Source organism: Cucumis melo, chromosome 8 (genome assembly GCF_025177605.1).
Source record: "Cucumis melo cultivar AY chromosome 8, USDA_Cmelo_AY_1.0, whole genome shotgun sequence".
In the NCBI taxonomy this organism is placed as follows: Eukaryota; Viridiplantae; Streptophyta; class Magnoliopsida; order Cucurbitales; family Cucurbitaceae; genus Cucumis; species Cucumis melo.
In genome coordinates, this window is record NC_066864.1 from 24,340,402 (window position 1) to 24,356,770 (window position 16,369).

Below are 16,369 nucleotides of genomic sequence, written 5' to 3' on the forward strand. Positions count from 1 at the left end.
TATAGTGCTATCTATTCTTCTACGTGCATAAAGATAATTGATTCGTGTATATATAAGTAAAAGGGATTAAGTTAAAACCAACTTGGAAAAGGAAGAACACTTACTTTAATTCATTTAATAATTCTCAACATAAAATGGAAATTTTAATAGAAAACCCAATAATTGATATTTAATACCCAATATTCATTAAAAATCTATTATTTTATTATAAAAATAAAATACAAAATTAAAAAAAGAATTACTATAATAACCTAAATAATGTATTAAGAATAAATATAATGAAAATAAAAAGAAAATTCACATAAAGATCTTTTATATATAATATAGATGACCAAACATAGTCGGTGGTAAACTAGAAGTATAAGCCAAAAAGTGCAATATAACAACAAATGAAAAGAGTACAAAGACGAGAAGGATTTACTAAGTTAACAAAAAGGCCTCACGACACACAATGTACACGTTCAAAGACAAGTATACAACAGAAGACAACACCAGCAGGAAAGATTTGATTGGAATGATCAATATAACAATTATTTTAGAAGAAAACAAGATTTTTCATTGATGAATTGAAAAGATTAATGCTCAAAGTATAATAATGAAACCAATATAACAAATAATGACAATTATTGCCACATAGACTTCTATTAACTAAACCCATGAGTATGTAATATAGTTTATGGGCAACTTAGCTATTTTCAGAAGATAACTATCTCAATCCTTCCACGTGTATCCAATAGAAAACATAAACAAGGCATGAAATTTAACATGCAAACCTCTGAAAGTAAGTGCCCAAAATTTCCATTTTCCCAGCTTCACTTAATGCACTGTCATTTTCTCTCACCAATCATTTCACTCGTCACCGGCAAAAATAGAGGTGGTAGGCAGTCCTGTCTGACAGAATTGAGAAATTTTTGCCCTTTTGCACTGATACTATTGTTAAGAAGGAAGAATTATTCTAATTGTCAGTTTCAATTTCAGATAATTAGAAGAATATAAGATTGATTGACTGGACAGGAGAGGAGATGTTCACACGAAATCATTAGCTTTCCTATTGATAAAATTTGAAAACGGATGGATAACTGTAAAACTCTAAAGTTAAGTTGCAGAAGTAAAAGATTGGGTGAAAGTAGATGACCTTATGGTTCTGTAAACATCGCGTATGTTCTCTGTCAAATAGCCTGCACAATACAAATTTTACCAAAATACCTTAAACACTACAATTCATAAAAGATGAACTATTTCTTATCAATACAAAAAGAAACTCACAAAGCATTTCCAGCAACAAGTAAAAAAAATTATACTAATATATGCTCAATGAAAACTTAAAACCTGCTATAGATAACAACCAAAGTTCTGTTTTGTAAGTCTGACGAAGAAAACAGTGGAGTTCGGTTTTATGACGAATGTACCTCCTTTTTATCCGATTATTAACTCAGAGGAAAACTCAAGTACCCGTTTAAGGGAAATGCTTGAGTTTTTCAAGTACTTTAGTTAGGAATGTTGCATTTAAGACACTGCCTGAGCATGACAAAAAAAATACCTACAATGCTCAAGTACTTTTAGCTGAATCCCCATTTAAATAAAGGCAATTCAAGTTCCTTCACCTACCGTTAAAAATTAATTGACTAGCTAGTGCTTTCCACCAATTTGATGAGTATTCTCTTCCAAGTCCATGAAGTGGAAGCATATCAAACTGAGCATTAAGTATCTTTTTTGCCTGCAAGCGATGAAAGAATGTTAGAGATTAAGCAAGAAGTAAAAATCAGAAAACAAATGTCAAGTATGTTATAATGTGATCGTTCCTCGGGCAGAATATTGTTATAGAAAATTTCACAATGCAATACCATGGAAGGGTGCTCTACTAAACTACAGGGCATGACACCCAGGGGATTAAAATGAATTGAAAAAGAAGGGTAATCTTTGATTCAGAAGTTCCAAAGTTTCATATAGCTAAGAACTTACTCTAGATCCACGAAGAATATCCACATACATGTTCAGTCCCCATGTACCCCAGCAAGATTGGATGCAGGCCAGTAGAAGAAATGCCTCTTTTGACATGTCACGCTCCTTTTGTGAGTCTATGCAGTTATCACAATTTCCTGCCAGAGGCGTTGATAGTCAACAACTAAATAAAATTACAGGGAAGTAGCTGAACAAGCTTTCCAAAAGTGCTTTTTTCATAAATGTGTGTGTACGTGTGTGTGTAAATTACAAAAGAATCAACCATGCCATCATCATTATCAAACAACAAGTTCTAATCAATCTATCGACGGCACTAAATGAAGATTTTTAATCAAGCATTATATCAGCGTTTCAACTTCCAGCAACACATTTAAAGAGGAGTACAAAAGAAGATCTTGAAAAATCAAATACTCAACCATTGGAATAAAGAGAAAAACAAATATCTTTAGAAGTCCCAGATAGAGGATAACCCTTACCAAGGAAGAAAATAGTATATAGATAAAGCTTAAGAAGAAATTTTAACTGATCAAGAGGACCAAAGACTAAAGGAAACTGTGAGGATTCTCACTTCTTTCTTATATTCTCTTACTAACTCAAGGGCAAAAACAGAGGCAGCACTCTGTGTTTATATATTTATATTGCCAAAAAAACAGTAGATACAAGATATATGATAGAAATAACTAGGAAATAAAACAAGGAAAACAGTAAAGAACCAACCAACCTATTCTCCTAGGCTAAGGTAGGGTTCCCCAGCCGCCAATCTCTATTCTTTCTCAAAACATTCTTTATAAATCTCTCATACCTAGAATGCTACCCTCCCCTTGCTATTTATAAGACATTTGGCCGAATAAGACAAACAACATGATCCTGTAGGGCCCACTTGCTGCTCCACTAATCCACTATTTCATTTCCATTCTCTCTTTCCTCCTTGCTGTCATGTAACTTTCCTTTCTTACCCCTCCTCTTATACACATTAATAATAGGAGGTCTTACAATACCCCGGGGTTCCAAACTCACCTTGTCCTCAAGGTGGAATGAAGGAAACTGTTGATTCATTGAGTAAACTGATTCCCAGGTGGCTTCACTGTCTGGCAATCCTTTCCATTTCACCAGCCATTCATTGGCTCCCAATTCAGGACTCCAACGTATGCCTAAGACTGTCTCCGGCCAAAGTTGTAATTCGAACTCTGCTGTGAGCTGTGGTTGTTGGATTTGGACGTTGTGTTGGTTGCCTAGTTTCAGTTTGAGCTGTGATATGTGGAAAACATTATGAATTGATGCTTCGGGTGGTAGATCAAGTCGGTATGCCACTTCTCCTATGGTTTCAGTGATGCGATATGGGCCATAATATTTAGGAGCTAGCTTTTCTGCCCTTTTTCTTGCTAAGGAGCGCTGCCGGTAGGGTCTTAACTTTAGATAGACTTCATCTCCTACTTTAAACTTAAGTTCTCTCCTCTTTGAGTCCGCAAATTTCTTCATTCTGTTTTGAGCGATCGTGAGGTTCTCCTTGAGCGCACTAATAGCCAAATCTCTTTCCTTCAGCAATGCTTCAACTTCATCATTAGGTGTCTTCTTATCTCCATAGGATATCAGGGGTGGTGGGGGTCTACCATACACAGTCTGAAAAGGAGTTGTGCGTGTTGACGAATGGAATGTGGTGTTGTACCATAACTCTGCCCATGGAATGAACTGATGCCATTTGTTTGGTTGCTCATTACAAAAGCACCGTAAGTAGGTTTCTAAACACTGATTGACTCGTTCTGTTTGGCCATCCGTTTGAGGATGAAAGGCAGTGCTTCGTTTAAGGATGGTATTCATGGCATAAAATAGTTCTTTCCAAAAGTTGCTTACAAATATTTTGTCCCTATCTGATATAATTGACTTAGGGATGCCGTGTCTTCGAATTATCTTATCAATGAATTCCATGGCAACTTGCTTTGCTGAAAACGGATGCTTCATGGTGACAAAGTAAGCATATTTACTCAGCCGGTCGACAACCACCATAATCACGTTCATACCTCCTGCTTTAGGCAATCCTTCGATGAAGTCCATAGTCCAATCTTCCAATATGCGGTCGGGTATGGGTAATGGTTGTAGAACCCCTGCCGGTTTGGTTGCTTCACTCTTATTTCTTTGGCAGATTTCACACTGTTCCACATACTTCTTGATGTCTTCTTTCATACCTTTCCAAAACAGCTCACCACTCATTCGCTTGTAAGTCCTCAAAAATCCTGAATGGCCCCCCAAAATCGAATCATGGAAGGTGTGTAAAAGGCTGGGTATAATTGACGATGATTTGGACAGCACCACCCTTCCTTTATACATTAGCGTGCCATTTGTTAAAGAGTATTTGCCCTCCAATGCTGGGTTATTCTGTAACTGTTGGATTAGGAGTTGAAGTTCTTCATCTTTCTCGACTTCCTTTGTAACTACTTCCATGTCTACAATCCCTGTTGTTGACAACGCCTTCAATTCTATTGAATGATCCATCCTTGAAAGTGCATCTGCTGCCTTATTTTGAAGTCCCGGTTGGTACAAAATTTCAAAGTCATATCCCAATAACTTGGTTAACCACTTTTGGAATTGTGGTTGTACCTCTCTCTGCTCCAATAAAAACTTTAGAGCTTTTTGGTCTGACATAATGGTGAATCTCCTTCCTAAAAGATAGTGCCGCCACTTTTGCACGGATAATACTACAGCCATCAATTCTCTCTCGTATATGGACTTGGCTTGAGCCCTTGTAGACAATTTCTGACTGAAGAATGCTATGGGATGGCTGTTCTGGGATAATACTGCTCCCAATCCACTACCTGAGGCATCAGTTTCTATCATAAAGGGTAGAGACCAATCGGGTAAAGCCAGTACTGGTATGGTAGACATTGCAGATTTCAGACTTTCAAATGCAAGGGTGGCATTCTCATCCCATTTGAAAGCGTTCTTCTGCAGTAGTTTAGTCAGTGGTGCTGCAATCTCACCATAACCTTTGACAAAACGCCTATAGTAGCCCGTCAGCCCCAAAAAACCCCTTAAACCTGTCACATCTTTGGGTTTCGGCCACTGTAGCATACTTTTAACTTTATCCTGATCTGCCTCCACTCCATGTTTGGAGATAACATGGCCTAAGTAATGTATTTGTGAGTGAGCAAAAACGCATTTCTTGCGATTAGCATACAACTGGTTGTCTCTTAGTGTTGCAAACACCATTCCCAAGTGTTTCTCGTGTTCTGTTATGTCCGAACTATAGACTAGTATATCATCAAAGAAAACCAAAACACAACGTCGGAGAAAAGGCTTAAATACCTGATTCATTAAGGATTGAAAAGTGGCAGGAGCGTTGGTTAAACCAAATGGCATTACCACGAATTCGTAATGGCCTTCATGCGTCCTAAACGCAGTCTTCTCGATATCTTCTTCTCTCATTCGTATTTGATGGTAACCTGACTTTAAATCTAATTTGGAAAACACCGTGGCCCCATGTAACTCATCCAAGAGTTCTTCAATAACCGGAATGGGAAACTTATCAGCTATTGTAATCTTATTTAGCTTCCTGTAATCGACACAAAACCTCCAGCCCCCATCTTTTTTCTTGACTAACAGCACTGGACTTGAGAAAGGGCTGTGACTTGGTCTAATGATTCCGGTCTGCAGCATTTCAATGACTAGCTTTTCTATCTCTTCTTTCTGTTGATGGCCGTACTTATAAGGTCGGACATTGATTGGCTTCTGCCCCGGTAGAGTGAGTATGCGGTGATCAATGCTTCTCTTGGGTGGTAGAGTGGTCGGACTTTTAAACACATCAGAGTATTGATGGAGTAAGAACTGGATCATTGGTAATCCCTCTTCATCTCCTGTATGGCTCGTGTTTTTGCTATCAGCATCCTCATTTTCGATCTCATATCTTTGCCAATCAAGCAAAAAACCTTGATCTTCCGCTTCCCATGTTTTCTCTAAGGTCTTGAGTGAACATTCTGCCCTTATCAAAGCCGGGTCTCCTTTTAAAACCACCTTATTCCCTTCCTTCCAAAAGACCATTGTCAACGATGGCCAATGAATCTTCATGGTGCCTGTTGTATCCAACCATTGCATTCCCAGCACCACGTCTATTGTCCCCAATCCCACAACCAACAGATCAGTTACTACTCTTAGCCCTTCAAGCTGGATTTCTACTTTGCTACAAATGCCCTCTCCTTTACAACTTGTGCCATCGCCAATAGTAATCCCAAACTGAGTGTTTCTATTGATGGGGATTTTCCTTTCCTTGACCAGCTCATGATGAATGAAGTTGTGGGTTGCCCCACTGTCAATCAATACAATAACCTCTTTTCCTTTGACTATTCCTCTCAGCTTCATAGTTCCTTTAGTTGTCAAACTGGTGATGGCCCGGTATTCGATCATAGTTTCTTCTGGTTCTCCCAACTGATTGATCTCTGCTGGTTCTGTGTTTGGTGCCTCTGAACCTTCCCCTTCCTCGGTGCTTTCTTCTTCATTCAAGATAAAAAGCATGAGCTCCCTTTTTTCTTTGATTTTGCATCGATGTCCATGAGAATATTTCTCATTACACCTAAAACAGAGACCCTTGTCTAAACGTGCTCTAAATTCGGCATCAGACAGTCTTTTAACGGGGGGCTCTCCTTTTTGATAACTTCCCTTGAGGGGTATAGTTATTTGCTTCATTTGGAACTCATTTTTCCTCAACATCCCTTTTTCGTTGTTCCATTGCACCTTATTACCAACTGATTCGCTTCTTTTTGGCTCGATAATACCCATCTCTGCTTGAGCCAACTTGAGTGCTAAGTTCCGGTCATTCACCAACTGGGCTGCCATCATACAATCTTCTAGTGTTTGAGGGTGTCGACTCATCACTTCAGCTTGAAGCGCAGGTTCTAAGCCAGTTAAGAAGGCATCACGGAGCACGCTTTCAGCCATATGTGGGAGAGGTGCCGAGTAGTTTACGAACTTCTTAACATAATCACTGTAGGAGCCTTCTTGTTGAATGCGTATTAGCCTAGCCCCCAAGCTTTTCTGTCCAGTATCCCTGAAGAATTCGAACATTCTGGTCTTCAGATCTTCCCACGATTCCACCTTTCTCCTATTGTGGCTCCACCTGTACCAGTCCACTTCATCTTGTCCAAAGCTCACCACTGCCACCTTGACCTTTTCTGCTTCTGGTAAGTTGTTGATTTCAAAAAAATGCTCTGCCCGGTAAACCCAGGATTCTGGATTTTCTCCCAGAAACATGGGCATTTCCAGCTTCTTATATTTGCTTCGATCGATCTGGTGGGTATGTATTTCTCCAGTTACATCTGTCTCTTCCATTTTTCCTTTCATTTTCATAATGGACCCGTCGGATGTACCAGATTCTTCTTTTTTCTTATAAGACTGGTCCCTCAACTCATCGGCCAATCGGTCCATACTCTTCTTCATCTCCAGCATCATTTCCTTGAGGCTCAACACCTCTTTTTCCGTTCCCTCCAGCCTTTCTTCCATTTGTCGTTGTGCCATCAGTCTTGTAATCACTCCCAGTTTGACAAGGCTCTGATACCAATTGTGAGGATTCTCACTTCTTTCTTATATTCTCTTACTAACTCAAGGGCAAAAACAGAGGCAGCACTCTGTGTTTATATATTTATATTGCCAAAAAAACAGTAGATACAAGATATATGATAGAAATAACTAGGAAATAAAACAAGGAAAACAGTAAAGAACCAACCAACCTATTCTCCTAGGCTAAGGTAGGGTTCCCCAGCCGCCAATCTCTATTCTTTCTCAAAACATTCTTTATAAATCTCTCATACCTAGAATGCTACCCTCCCCTTGCTATTTATAAGACATTTGGCCGAATAAGACAAACAACATGATCCTGTAGGGCCCACTTGCTGCTCCACTAATCCACTATTTCATTTCCATTCTCTCTTTCCTCCTTGCTGTCATGTAACTTTCCTTTCTTACCCCTCCTCTTATACACATTAATAATAGGAGGTCTTACAGAAACTTTGAAGTATACTCTACCAACAATATCCCTCTCTTCATTGGAATAATAAATAACTATGGAAGGGTCGTAGATTCCTGTTCATACACATTTCCTACAGAAAAATCTGAGCCACACAAATCTGCAACACATCTCTTTGTGTTTCAAGGGTGGACGGTAAACATTTTCTCTCGATAACTGTGGACTGGGAGATGTACACCATGTGTAACTGAAAGCATACACATATAACAACCGCAGCCTCTATGATTACGAGTATTGAACAAACAGTGGCTCAGAGATCTCAAATTACAGAGACAGTTAAAAACTGTCCAAATGCTTCAGCATCTAATAGAGTGATAGTGTATAGAATCAAAGGAATTGATTGTACAAGGATTAAACACCAACTCAAGGTTATCCTCCTAAAATATGAATTCTTGCCCCACAAAAATTACAATTGGTATGCCTGTAAACATATAAACAATAAGAGAGACAATTTTCCAATATCTTCGAAATCACTTTAGAGCTTCACCCATGTGCATACATATCATGCTAAAACTAATCTTATGCTAAACGGTCTAATCCTCCAAAACCACTTAGCCAAAGGGAAGAATTAGGAAAGAAAAGAAAACACACGACAATATGCTCTTTACAAAATAGAATGACAGGAACTGTGGACAAAGATGTCAGCTCAAGGTCAGAATCAGAGTACTGGAAGATTGTCATAAGAATTGACAAGATTTAAAGAACAAAACCTAGTAAAAGACAAACCACATTTTTCAGACTCAGATTTTTCCCCAAAATAACTGAGCAAGAAGTTTCTTCTGCAAGTTGCGATAGAACAATACTGCTGTGCAGCCATCAATGATTCCATAATGGCTGTTCTTTGGTTTTCCTAACAAAAGAAAGCAAATATAGAAGAATCCAGTTCAAATTTTAAACTATATACACATACACCACAAGGAAAAGTAAATTTTTCATCAAATAGAATGGTAAGTAATTTAAGAACGAAAGCATGATTCATACAGTTAGTGATTCACCACAATAGAAGTTTGCTTTAGCAAAATCACTTCTCGTGTAATAAAGCCAGCAAACAGAAGCAATACCATCTCTACCACATCGCCCACTTTCCTGATAATAAGATTCTAGACTCTTTGGGCAGCCATAATGTATCACCTGTCTTACATTTGGTTTGTCAATACCCATACCAAAAGCAACAGTGGCAACCATGACTTGCACTTCATCCCTTATAAATAGTCTGATTAAAGAAAAGGTGTTACAATCAGAGAACCAAACAAATAAAAGGCTAAATGAGCTATGGTTGCCAGTATTATTGATTATATAGAGCATCAATAGAATTCAGCTCCATAGTTGCCACGAACTATTGGTATAACCTGTGGGATTCTGCACGTGATTCTTTGTCCATTTGAGCGTGATAAATTCCAGCACTAATCCCTGCTTCTTCAAGTGCCTTGGATATCTAGGAAAAATTCGGACCAAAATTTACAAAGAACCAATCAATAAGCTCAACAGCATAAACCTGAAAGTGCATGATGCACAAATTGTTGCACCAGCCCATCATGAAGGCATATAAAATCTCAAAGATAATTAACAATAACGAAATAATCATGTTGCTCGATGCCCTCAATTTGTCATGCTAGGTAAGTATGCAAATATTTTTTTACCTATGCCTATTTCTTTGCCTATACTTTTTAACAGTGAACTTGGATGTGGCATTTGTAAGAACTAGAAGCAAAAGAATATACCTGCTCAACATCTTTAATTGTCGTGCAGTAAATGATAGTTGAACCACCAGAGGCTACATACTTAGAGATATCAAGCACTAGCTTATTCATGAATAATGGACCACGATCAAAAGACCTGACTCCATAAAAAAGATTTGTTCGATCGAATGAACCAATGGTAACTTGTGGGTCTTTCATCTTCAAAGAATTAATAATGTCACTCCGAACCCTAGAACAATATATGAAATAAATACCCAAGGAATTCATTTCCCAAGAAAATGTACTGAAAACTGAAATGATCCAAGGAAATAAATTTAAGAGCATAAAAATTGAAATTTAAAAAAATCACAAAATATCCTTATAATGCACCAAATTATTGAATGGAACCGTGCATAATCTCATTGCTATGGCTTATAAATAGAATGCCAATACAGCCATGGGGCTATTAACTAGAAAACATGTGCCGTACAAGAGTTCCACTTTTCTCCATCATACAAGTAAAATTTCAATAAATACAAGCTTCGCTCAACTAGTTAAGGCATACAATCTCAATCAAAAAATCAGAAGTCCGTTATCTCCTAGGCAAAATAAAAGAATAAATTTACAATGAAAAGAGAGAATCTTTTATATGATATTTAACGGAATCTATCCAAATATATATTAGTAAGAAAGGTCAACCTTCAAACAAAACAGTTCACCATAGATAGAGCAATGGAGTTCAATAACAACACAAACCATTGGGATGCAGTATGTGATAGCTCTGCTAAGGGACGTTTTCAGTCCAACAACAAAAACAAAGAAGCATAGAAAAGAGAAAGTAACTGGTGTAATTTGAAGAAATTTAGCTACCTACTTTTCAGTTGCAGTGGCAGTCAGTGCAACAAATGGAAGACCTGGTAGAACATCGCGAAGTTTGTCCAGCTGTTTGTATTCTACCCTATGATCAGAACCCAATAGTTTATAGAACAATTAAGAGAAGTACTAAATTGGAGAGAAGAAAACTCCACATTGAACATAAAGAAACATAAAATCAACAATATGTTTTCTCACGTCGATGCAAAGAACTTAGCTAAACAAGAGCTAAAAATCTATTCCCCAGCAACTTTCGTAGCTGAAAAGTGAAAACTGTACATCTAATTTCTTCTCGCTTGGCTAAGCTGCATGCCATGTCCCCTTGTCCTTTGGTACTTTCATGCTAATAAAATTATTTTAAAAAAAAGGGTACTCTTCCTTTTTTAACTTATTCAAACACTGCATAAGATAAGAAAATTGCTACATTTGATCATAATTGTTAATAATTTCCGCAGCTGCTTCAGTTACTTACACTATTAGCTTGGCCTGCGAACCATTAGATTTATTTTAACTTATCCTCAGACACCACGAGTTGTTGGTGTCTATGAGCTCTATCAACCTCTAAAGCTAGTTCAAAGGAGAAAGGAAAAGTCTTTCCTCACATTCATACAATGTAACAAGCTCATCAATGAGGAATGCACTCAACTTCTATGAACAACCACAGTCTTTACATTCTAGTTTCTATAATACACTAAATCCTTACAAACCGAGTGATGCATAAACCCATTCCTAAGATGAAATTTTGAAAGCATGGTTCTCCCTGTTTCGTAAACTGATGTTCAAAAATGTAGACAGGAGCTCGATGTTGGGGACAATTGGACAACAAAGTAACATACAACCAATCTCAAAACCAATAAGCCACTTAACTCAGAATAGGGTCCATGGGAGAAAAGTTGAAAATTGTTAAACCACCACTCAACTTAATAGCTTAAGTTGATAGGTTATGGTAAATTTAATTATACAATATTTTTAACAAAAATAAGAGAAAAATAAAAAAGACGTAAAATTAACCTAAAATCATGCCCCCACTCTGAAATGCAGTGTGCTTCATCAACGGCAAACAAACAAATTCCTTCCTTCTTTAATTTTGACCAAAAACTGCAGAAATGAAGTTCAAAAATAAATAAAAAGGTGTTAGTCAAGATAGGATATTAGAATGCCATGTATCATAAATATCCTTTTAAACCATCTTTTTCTACCAAGTAAATGTGTATGAATTCCATCAGAAACTACCTCACATGGCTTCAGTATTGTACAAATCTATCCCACTTCACACATCCAATTCCTAGATACGAAAGTACTAAAATTTGCTCCAGTATAATGTGCAGCTAGTAATACCAAGCCATCCTTACAGGACTCAAATACCATAATTTAAGTCTACATTTAAAAGTATTTAAGAATACATTTGCATAACTATCGGAACAAATAGAACTTATGATCAAACAAGACAGCAGATGGGAACTGGAAGTGGGAAGAGATCCCATGGATGCACAGAAAGAGCAGAGGAAGAATAATGTAAGACATAGAATTAACTTTACATGTGCTCCACTAATGTATACCTCATGGATACAGAGCATGCCTTTTCTGGTGTCATGAACAATATATTATATTGACCCCTCTCTGCCTTGTCTTGAACTGTGTAATCAGTCTGACTACTTCCAAGGTACTCAGACTTGATCCCTCTTTGTTTTAAAGCCATTACCTATGGATCCATAATCCAAAACTGGCTTAGGAAAATAGAACATGGGATCTAAAATCCAATGGCAAAAGAGAGCAACAGAACAATGGCTTTCTTCTTTTTTCACATTCATGGGAGTCCGATTCAGCTGGCGTCCACCTTGAGTTTCACGGAAAGCAAAACAATGGTAATGACAATAATCGATTACCTGATCCTGCATTAATGATATAAGAGGGCTAACAACTATGCCAGTCTTTCCAACTACCAAAGGCGGTACCTGATAACTTTAACAAGTAAAGATAAAAATAAATCACTACTTAAACAAACAATAACACGCAAACCCCATTAACAAAATGCAATAAATACAAATACAAAATGATTAAGAACAAGCTACCATAAGGATTTCCCGCTTCCAGTACCCTTAACCACCAAGCAATCCTTCCCACGAAGAATGCCTTGAATGACTTCTTTCTGATACGGCCTAAACGCCGAGAATCCAAAGTACCTCTGCAACAGCAACCAAATCATAACAATTTTCAATACCCACAAATTTATTTCACAAATACTGTCCTTATAGTTCACTATTAACTCAACTACAAAGAAGTGCAAGTCCAAAAACAGCCATAGCAACCACAACAAACATAACCCCATATCCAGAAACAAAGGAAAATGAAGGAAGAAGAACGTTTTCACCTTTAGAATGGCCTCCATTATTTGACTATGCTGCTGTCTTTTCCGGCGGTCTCAGGCAAAAGCGAGAGTTAGAGAAGACGACTGTGTCGATTCTTTTGTGTTCAAGGGCGTGCGACATAGATTACAGAAATGGTTCAGAACTTTTTACAGAAGTTAGAAAAAACATCGTGATGATTATTATTTTGATGGAATAATTGTATAATTCATTGATAAAATACCCAGAATACAAGAATAATTATAGAAGAAGAGAGAGCAAAATAAGAATATTTGTGTTTAAATATAAGGAAAATATACTCCAAAATTGTAGCTTTATTACGGTAATAATGATGATGATTATCCGTTGTTCGATAGAACCCCAAAGTTCCCGCCTTTTGGACGGAAAGCCTTTTTGGAATCCATGGCGGTCAGACTGGGCCTTAAGCTTACGGCTCGTTATAGACAGGGGCAACGAGATAAATAGCAGGATAAATACGTAAAAGTAGCAAAAGAAAATAAAGGGTTAGTTGCAAATCTAGCAATTATATTCAAAATAATTAAGTATATAACAATATTTTAAAAAAATTGCAAATATAGCAATATCTGTTAAAAACTATCAATGATAAAAGTCTATCATTCATAGAATATGTAGCAAATGTTGGTCTATCACTGATATACCATAAGAGTCTATCAATGATAGAAATCTATCGCCGATAGTTTTGCTATATTTACAATTTTTTTAAAATATTGCTACATACTTAATAATTATTCTAAAAACTACTACTTATTATAATTACTCTAATTATTATTATATAACGAAACTTTGGTAAAGGTACTCGTTTAAAAACTCAATAAAGTTAATATTTTTTAAATATTTTACGTTTGTCTTTCCTTTTTTTTTCATTTTTTCACGTCCTCCTACTCCGATTTCTTTTATTGTGTTTCTTCTTTTCTTTCTTTTTATCTGTTGTCTTCTTTTCTCATCTAAAAAATAAATTATTATTTATTATTTAGAGAAATCTAAACTATTAAAAAAATTATACCAAATTTTGAAAAAAAAATCGTATTTTATCGTTTAGATTTGTGTACCAAGAAATCTAAACATAATCAAATTAAACTGATTGTATAACAAAATTAAATGATAGAATTGAAAAGATAAATTGTAGTCATACCAAATCTAAACGATCGCAAATATATTAAAATGCGCGGATTGTTGACGGCGTGGCTGAGGGATATTTTTAGTATTTTATACGATGAACTTCTTACTTTTTTTTTCATTTTCGAAATTATTCTACGTAAATACTTTGTCACTTTATTATAATTTTTAAAAAAACACCTTATATAAATGACAAATTAAAAAATTAAATCAAAACGTATAAATAATTTGAAAAAATTAACCCTCCTAGACTAAAAGGCAACATTTAAATAATGGATCTGAAAAGTCTCACAACAATTCAAATACACTATAATAAAACATACACCAACGTAGGTAATTAATGTACTTATCACCTAAAACCAACCCTAATTGAGAGAATGGTGTCCCAATGCACAACTCAATCTTTTCTCTCACTCTACACGCATTAGCCAATAAAAAAAAAACCTCTATCTTCTTTTATCTCTGGAGTTTGTCTCACCTTCAACCATTTTCAACAAAAAAGAAAGAAAGAAAACCCACCTTGCACTTTTATGGTGGGTTTGTTTTTTGTTTGTCCTTAATCTCAAATTAATGAATTAATCCATGTTTTAATGATAAAAAATCTGGTTTTATTTATTAACAATTCTAGTGAAATTAACCGAAATTATCTATGTGTTAATTATGCATCAAATACATATAAAATATGTATCATAGACAATTATTTGGATTTCCTTTTTCTTGAATAGTTTGTTATTATAAAAAACGGAAAGATTGTTGGAAAATTTTTTAGAACTTAATTGGTTTTGTTTTGAAAAAAAATGAATTTAATACTATTTTATGTTCGCGTCTAAATCTCTTTATTTACATCTTCTTCTTCAAATATACTAATTAAAGTATACATTTGAAACAAATTTCATTATTTCAATTCTCTGATGCTCTCGTAGTTCTCAATTTTTATTCTTTTCACCTAATGCTTGAAAGAGAGCTATATATATAAGTATCATGAGGATTCATTGTATCACGAGAATTGATTTGTTGAGTGCTTTAAATTTGTGAATCTACTATTTGAGAGAGTTTTCCTCAATTCATTTCTAAATCCATTGATAAAGGAGTTGCTCTCTTAATCCTTAAAAAGAATTGTTTTTTATGGTTCGACCGTGATAGTGGAAACAATTGAGTTTTTTCTTGAACTTGTAAAAGGAGAGGTGTAGTGGTTATGTTCTTCTACGTGGAAAGAGTAGTGGCATGTACAAAAGGGAGCTTAGGAAGTGGACTTAGATTGGTTGTGCTGACCACTATAAAATTTTCAGTGTCAATTTCTCTATCTCTCAACTATTAAATTTTGCAACTAATTTATTCTTAAATTTTATTGCTTGAAACTAATTACAATTTTTGTCATTGAGATTAATTGTTCACTTATCTATTTAGATCGGTTGAATTTATCTTTACATATTTGAGTTACCAATCTTGTCATGAAAATTAAGATGGATGCTTAAATCTGCTTGTGATTATAAAATTATTGATTACATTACTTATTAACAAAAAAAGAAATTTGTTAATTTGTTTAATTAACCATACTTAATTAAAAGTTTCATTAATGGGTAAAAACTCTATTCAACTCATTAAGGGTGTTGTCATATTAATCCTAGCAAAAGAAAGCCTCGGTCAAACTCGTCTAGTAGACGCTCTCCATCACGATCACAACAAAAGATTGGGCACTTTTTGGACCTAAATATTGTCTTTAATGGGCCACTCATCCACTACTTACTGTTAAGGGAGGTGGAAGATGAAGGAAAGGATTCTATAAGTTTCTTACTAGGGGGCGTTGTTTGTACTTTCGGTAGGAGAGAGTTTAACATCGTAACTGGACTATGGGGTCCTAAAGAGGACTATATTCAGTTGGTTGGGAATAGTCGACTGTTGGAGAAGTTTTTCAAAGACAAGGAGTGTGTTTACGTTAGCGACTTAGAGGATATATTTTTGGAATACGAGGGTGATGACGATGATATTGTCAAATTAGCTTTAGTCTACTTTATAGAGATATCTTTGTTGGGAAAAGATAGGCGAACCAAAGTGGACATTGGTTTTTTCAAGATTGCTGATGATTGGAATTCATTTAATAATTATGATTGGGGTCGGATTGTTTTTGTACGCACGCTAAGTGCATTGAAAAGAGCCTTGGACAAGCAATATGCCAAGGGAAAGAAGAAATCAACACAGACAAAAAAATATACTATCAATGGATTTCCGCATGCATTACAGGTATGTGACTTCTTACTTCTTACTTCAAAACTTTAAAAAGATCGTTTAGTTATTTGAAACGATCGTTTAGTTATTTTAAACGATCGTTTAGTTATTTAAAC

The 16,369-nt window shown here is 35.9% G+C and overlaps 1 protein-coding gene across 4 annotated transcripts; it reads right to left on the minus strand.

The window, feature by feature from the left end:
* Positions 1-607: 607 nt before the first annotated feature.
* On the minus strand, positions 608-13,327 carry LOC103486003 (uncharacterized). 4 transcript variants are annotated; one of them, XM_008443790.3, is made up of 15 exons: positions 13,212-13,327; positions 12,896-12,987; positions 12,597-12,709; positions 12,411-12,486; positions 12,084-12,226; positions 11,536-11,622; positions 10,526-10,609; positions 9,694-9,901; positions 9,322-9,407; positions 8,954-9,185; positions 8,699-8,822; positions 1,963-2,099; positions 1,609-1,717; positions 1,136-1,178; positions 608-930 (listed from the first exon to the last, which is right to left on the minus strand). In XM_008443790.3, exons 2-15 carry the CDS (start codon positions 12,911-12,913, stop codon positions 828-830), a joined length of 1,563 nt encoding a protein of 520 aa, XP_008442012.1. In that variant the 5' UTR covers positions 12,914-12,987; positions 13,212-13,327; the 3' UTR covers positions 608-827. The 4 variants fall into 4 exon arrangements, with proteins under 4 accessions (XP_008442012.1, XP_008442013.1, XP_008442014.1 ...); XM_008443791.3 differs by having other exon boundaries at positions 13,190-13,327; XM_008443792.3 differs by lacking the exon at positions 13,212-13,327 and having other exon boundaries at positions 9,694-9,808; positions 12,896-13,175.
* Positions 13,328-16,369: the final 3,042 nt, after the last annotated feature.